The sequence below is a fragment of the Atta colombica genome, unplaced genomic scaffold, assembly GCF_001594045.1.
Source record: "Atta colombica isolate Treedump-2 unplaced genomic scaffold, Acol1.0 scaffold7, whole genome shotgun sequence".
NCBI classification, from domain to species: domain Eukaryota; kingdom Metazoa; phylum Arthropoda; class Insecta; order Hymenoptera; family Formicidae; genus Atta; species Atta colombica.
This window is the reverse complement of record NW_017259561.1, coordinates 1112223-1119444: the sequence shown is the minus strand read 5'-3', so window position 1 is coordinate 1119444 and position 7222 is coordinate 1112223. Positions and strand designations below refer to the sequence as shown.

The 7222-nt window shown below is 33.2% G+C and overlaps 1 protein-coding gene across 1 annotated transcript in view; it reads left to right on the top strand.

Annotated features, from left to right (window-relative positions):
• The window catches only part of LOC108692392 (ubiquitin carboxyl-terminal hydrolase 48-like), a 56806-nt gene extending 49694 nt beyond the window's left edge, over nt 1-7112 (top strand). Inside the window, exons 16-17 of the mRNA XM_018200618.1 lie at nt 797-881; nt 7090-7112. Of these exons, the coding sequence (XP_018056107.1) occupies nt 797-881; nt 7090-7112 (108 nt within the window). The remainder of the gene's footprint in view (nt 1-796; nt 882-7089) is intronic.
• The last annotated feature ends 110 nt before the right edge of the window (nt 7113-7222 follow it).

Here is a 7222-nt window from a genome sequence, read left to right as displayed (position 1 = left end):
TTTTAAGCTATAAGAAATTTTTTTTTTTTTTTTTTTTTTTTTCTTAACATGATGTATGTAACTATATAATATCCAGTATGTAACCAGTTACAGTTCTTTTTATTTAGGATTAATTCTATTGTATTAAAGAACGATATCAGATTTAAACTAATTAATTAATTAAGATGATATTACAACTAAAACTGTCCTCGATATCGACGCCTCATGTAATGAATTATAAAAATTGATTTGTTAATTTACTTTTTTTACGTGTTTAAAAATTAAATAAGCGACGTAGAAATGTTTATTTTACTTCCACATCTTTTTATGCGTTCTATGTTTAGTGTACAATAATAACATTATTTTACGTTATAATATGTATCGTAATAGTTTATATTTACACGAAATGTAGTCGTATAATTATATAGAAGGACGCATAGATTGGTGGATCACATATGCTTCGAGAAGACGCGTGGGAAGACGCTGTTATAGCCGTTGGCAGCTGTTCACACGTGTATCCGATGTTCAAATTTAATACGGATCGTCTTTTGTGTCTTGAATGTTCAAATAAAACAATATAGGAAAGTTTTGTTTTGTATTATATCGCTTTAATTAAAAAGGTCAAATTATTATTCATTACGAATCACAAATATATGTATCATGTATAATATAATATAACACACGTTTATATGTTAAAGAATACATTGTTCTGACCTTTTAAAGCTGATTAATTAAAGCAAATAATTTGAAATAAAAATAAGAATTTTGTTGTTACGACTGTCATTAGTAATGTATTGTCAAACATCTATGATTTCAGATTGATTCTCCCTTAGAAAATGAAACCGATGTCGAGTCCGATGCCCACAATTTCGATTCTTCATCGCCAGAGAAAGGCTTTAAGGGTGAGTAAAAACAAACTTTTTAATCTACTTTCCTTTTTCTCTTCTTCTTAATGGATGTTTTAAGGATATATAAAGTATATAGTGCATGTATATATATGTATGCACATGTATATTTATTTAGCATGTCGTAAGATGTGAATTAAGTTTCAAGATATATTACTCGTGGCGTTATAGTAGCTCGAAATTACGATTACTCGTTGCTCTCGTTTGAGACTCGATGTGCGCAATTATATGACTCGGGATAAGTAAGATGATAGTTGCGATATGCAGACATATATCATTTATAATACTATAATTTCGCGAAAGAGTAGAGATTTCTCTCGCGTAGCCGGAGAATCGAAGGCGACGAGGATTTCCGGTGGGAAGCTGAAATTAAGGCATTCGTCGTGGATACACATACACCGTATACACGAACGAAGCCAATCCACTTAAGGCGCCTCATCTCTCCTTCACCCCCTTTACTCGCGCCAGGGGTGGTCGGCAAGGTTTTGTTCTCGAACAAAAATCTGACAAATATGCCGCGATTTGCCGAAGAATGGAGGCGAAGTGCACCATCCTCCCGTTTCCCTCCTTGGCGGAGTAACTTCCCCCCCAGGGTCCAAGCAACCCACCCTTCACCCTTTTCCCTTTCTTATTCTCTCCCGTTTTCCCATTCTCTTAGATTTCCGTCTTCTCTTCACGATCCCTTGTCTTCTCCTTTTAAGAGACGGAGGAGGAAGAGGTGGAGGGCAAACGGTGACTCTTAAATTACTTAGACCGAACAAAATGTAACAAATGACTGCGAATCGAGCCACTTATGCGATATTGGCCCATCACTACCATCCACGTATATTGATATGTCGCATTAGGGCTAGCCGACACCCTTCGCCATGCCGACTGACTATCTCTCCGTTTCCCATGTTTCGTTTCCGAGAAGAAAGAGCTTTCGTTAGGGGCTTCATTCGCTGTGTAAACAGACTATCCGTGATCCGACTTGTTCTCGTTAAAAAAACTTATTTTCACTAATTCGCTCTGAGTCTCATGATTTTCCGATGTGTTCGAACAAGATGAACGATGCAGTCGATCTTTAAAAAATAATGGAAGAGAGAGTGTAAAGCAGCCGCTGTTCCAGAGAGTTTCTCACGAAAGATCTGCGGTTTTGGGCCCTCGCCGAATATCAGCTTCTCTTTTCCTGCCCGCGCGCGCTCCTCGCCGAGTCCTTTCGTTATTAATGGTTTTCGCGAACTAGGTTCATTAAGGAGCTCACGAAACTCCACAGCGCATTCATGAGAGCGCCACCCCTTCCAGTTCTCACGGGATGAGGGGTAGATGTCGGGTACGCGCAAAGTGTCGAACGGGATGCTCGTGTAAATTAGTATAGCATATATTATCTTCACGCCTTTTTTCTTAGTTTATTTTTGAAGTATTTTTATCGCTGCCATTTTTTCAGGCTAATATATAGCTAATATATAATACAAATAACGTTATCTAAATTAAAAACGAGCATAAAATAAGATATATACTGAAATTAATCTTTTATTTTTAAAAATTCTATGATATGTTTCGGACTTTACTTACTTATCCTCTTCAATCATACAGAAATTAACTTATTATATATACCTAATTATAGCGCATGGATAAATTATAAATCGAATGTCAGGATTCCAAATGGCGTCCGCATATCCAACAAAATTCTTTCAATAGATCGCACATATTTCGATTCTTCCATAACTCGTTCTGATTCGGATGCTTCTATCGTTATTAAAAGCAACGAATTTCTTGTCAACGGGAAACTCATTTATAGTCACAAGAAAAATGATTAAAAATCGTATAACATTTCCCATTCAATTCCAAGTATATAAATTATAAAAATGTGTTAAAAGTTGAGGAAGAAAATCTATATAAATAAAATGTAACGCTTCACATAAAATTAGTTGTGTTGTTAACAATATGTTGTCCTGATGGCTGCCTTTGTCAGGGCAGTGCCCTCAGGACAACATATTGTTTACAGCACAGTCAGTTGTGTCAATAGCATAGTCGGAAGAATCGAAATATGTACGACCTATTGAGAGAATTTTGTATATGCGGACGCCATTGGAAACCTTGACATTCGATTTGTTTTTTCATGAGCTGCAATTAGGTATATAAATTAGTTTCTATATGATTGAAAAGGACTAAATAAAGTTCGAAACGTATCATAGAATTTTTTAAATGAAGATTAATTTTAGTGTACATCTTATTTTATACTTGTTTTTAATCTAGATGACCTTATTTGTATTAGTTGCTTTTAGCTTACGAATAAGTTTTATTTTATTTAATTTAGATATAACATCAAATATTCTTGTTTCATTGTGTTGTTACTTTTACTTCTATGTCCTATTACTTCCTAGTATTATATGAATATTTTACGTACTAAACGACGTTTTTTTCGTATATTTTTTTAATATTATAACGTTTAAAAATGAACATTCTAAGTAATGTTAAATATTTTACACACTTCATGTTACGACAATATTAGAATTATTATAATTATTATGAAACTTTATATTTAATAATAAAAGCATCCTTATTAAATAACTGTCTTTCACGAAAGCGAACATTATACACGCGATGAAAGAGATAACGCAGAATTGCCGGAATGACGGATATTGAAAAAATCGCGATAATTTGAATGAAGACATTAAGACGTATTCGTTGCTCACACTTGCAATGGCAGAAGCAAAGGGCGATACACCTGTTATTAGTGCGTTCAATTACGCGCCTCAGGCGCGAATTATATGCGCCGAATTATGTAAAAAAAAAAGGCATCACCTTCCCTGACTTTTTCTCCGGCTCTCTCATCATTTCCTTGCTACCTTCGGCACAGGCTGGAATTATGCTAGAGCACGAGGTAATGCAATAATAAGTATAAGTTAGTCAGAAAACGAGGTTCTATGAGAATAGAAGAAGATGGTGAGAGAGGGAGAGAGAGAGAGAGAGAGAGAGAGAGAGAGAGAGAGAGAGAGAGAGAGAGAGAGAGAGAATCTTCAGTATCTGCTGACTTTATCATTCAGGACAAGTCCTAAGTATGCCTACTGTGCCATGAAAAGAGATAGTAATAATATTTTTACACTAATTGATAAAATTATAAGGGTCAGTTATTGATATTTTTACTGATTATACAAGTCAGATCTATTTGTATCGCAATATACGATATCTCTCGAAGATCCTTAGTGTTCTTGAACGGTGCTGATATTCGCACATGCTCCACTGTCTCAATTCTCGGCTTTATTGGTATGTAAGTGAATGTATTGGTGCGTCGTGATAGCTGACGGAGAGCTCAGAATTGTCCGTGGAAATTCATCTCGTCCGTGGATCCGACATGGCGTAAACGCGTCGACCGCTCGCACGTAGAGCAGCGACTTGGAGGCCATCGCCGCTCTTTTTTGCTATTAGCTAAGTATACCGCCTCTGGCTTATGTTAAGCTTCGGTAATTATTTGTCACAGTCAGCTACGATGAAAGACAGACAGAAGAAGACGTGACGAGGCAAGGGCGAAGGGGAGACTTTCTCTCTCGGCTCTTTAGCACGATAGAAAAGAGTCTCATTGATCGCAGTACAATTAATTCTCTCTTTCTACATCTTTACGTTTTTTTTCTCTTCTTTGTTTTTAAATATTTCTTTTTATGTATCATGAAAGAGACATCACTGATTAATTAGGCTTCTTTAATTGCCTATAGATATTTTATGAATAAAATTATGAATTTGCTATGCGTTGAATATTTGATAAATTATAATGAATTTAAATTATACGTCATAAAAATATTTATAATACATTAAAAATGCATTTTTATTAATTTATATAATTTATAACGCACCCTTCGAAACAAATCATTTAATTTTACATTAATTTGAATACACCGTAAAATGTAATTTGCTATTCTCTCGATTTATTTTTATATTACTTAAGTATTTCAACATAGCTTTCGTGACATTCCTTGATATCATATATAGCTTAATCTCTTCTCGTTGCATTCTCATCCTGTTCGCATCCTGCAGCACATTTGCCTCCTCCGTCATTTTCGGCACGGTTCTCATTCTTAATGTGATTTTAAGCAGCGCTACTACCAGACTAGAGCATTTCCGTGGCTGCTTGTAAATTATCTACTTCCATTCGTCTTATCGTCTCATGCTTTACTTCTACGAACAAAACATTATTAAGACGATTGTAAAACATGTTATTAAAATTCGTTAATTCCATCCTTCAGAGATTGATTTATGTTTAATCTTACAACTTTTAAATATTATTCTTTCATTGTACTTGAAATATATACTTTGTGTTTTTAGCTTATTTTACTTTACAAGGAATGCTCTTATTTTTTATTTTGCAATTAATTTTCTGCTCTAAATTAACGGAAAAGAATAATTAATTTCTGCTAGTAAGTACTTTATTACGAATCCACAATCCGTAGACGTCAATCAAAATCGCTCTTGCGTTTCTGTATTACTTTAGGAAATCATTCTGTGGATAGATAAGAAAAGAGACGGACGAAAGGGTAGACTCTATTCTCCGCATAGCGTGCGGAAAAATGTTTCACGAGAATCAGTCATGTGTAAGGCGTTTCATCCCACACATTTTGTCAGTCCGACTTGTACAGACGAACACGTCTACAAGTCATACAATCGTACATATACAAATCTTGATGGAATCCACCCTCTATGAAACAACGGAGCCAGCTTTGATCGACTCGCTTGGCTTATTTTCTATAAAGAAAATTCCCTTCGGAGTAGAAGAAAGTTTGCGCGGGGAGAATAGAAATAAAGAAAAGATACAGAGATGGGTGAATAAAAAGTGATTATATCGTAGAGGAAATTATATATATATATATATATATATAATTTCCTCTACGGAAAAAATGTGACATATATAATATGAACTTAATAGAGAGAAGAACTTTCTAGAGAAATTGAATGCATGTCGCTGCATGTCGGAGATATTGAGCAAATTTATTTTGAACATGTTATATTGACACTTAATATTATTATTCTTATACGTTTTAATGAGAATCTTTTATTACATAATATTTAAAATCACTTGGTGATGGAAATGCGAATAGAAATATTATTATTTGTTAATACTTACTTAACCATGCTAATTTTCAGAAGGAACAGGTGTTGAGAGATGTGTGATTTTTTGTAATATGTTACTAATAATGAAGAATTAACAGTATTAAACCGATTAGATTAGTTATTAACTCTCTAAAGGCGTTGCACATTTACTCTACATTGTTAAATCTATAATGTCAAATTTAACTTAATGTGAGTGTCGCCACTGTTTCTATTCAATCATATCGTTATTTTATACTAAAACAATGGTTTTACTAAAACAATAATTAAATTTGACACTATACAATATCAAATTGACACGATATAGTGTCAAATTTAATTATCGTTTTAGTAAAAAATAAAAATATATTCAATAGATACAGTGGCGACTCACATTAAATTAAATTTGACACTATAGATTTAACAGTGTAAAATTAAATTTGTGATAAATTCGAGATTTAATTAATAATTTATTATAATTTGGAGATTATTTATTATAATTTCTGGAGCTTAATATATATAATTACGCAAGTGAAATATAATAAGACTTTATATCGTGCAGATTACTAGTTACATTTAAAAATTGAAGATAGAAATGTATATAGTGTATTGAACACTGAAATGTATACTTTATAGTATTTCTAATATAGTATTTCTAATCGCCAGAAAAGCTATGCATCGATATATATATTGATATACACTGATAGAATATACAACAATAAATTCTTTATTTGTAAGACATTTTTTAGCAAAATCAATAAAAAAAATTATCGTTTAATGATACTGTTTCTAGAGAGTTTCTAATCTGTTTCTTAATAAATACCAGCAAAAAGTAGCATTTCAATCAAGATTGAATGATATATAAGTAATGCATGGTTAAATGTCTCTGTAGTGTTTAAAACTCACACACTAGGCAAGCGCGGCGTTCGGATGCTTGATGACTGAAAATGTCCTGTTTATTTATTGTATTGGGTTGTCCGGAAAGTTCGTGCCGATTTTGAAGGAAAATTGAAACGCAGAAGATTTATATTTTATTTATTAAATTTAAATCTTTTGTAGCACGAACTTTCTGGACAACCCAATATGTTACATACGTGTCGATCGTTATTTACCTTTTAAGGTTCCTATGTGATTTTTGTTTCAGGAACGGAACTGGTGCCGAGCTGATCTGTATGAACATAATGTAGCTAATTTTTTCTAACATTTAATAATAGTTGATTTAACGCAAGATATTTTTATACACGATTTAGCTCTATATATATATATATATACATATA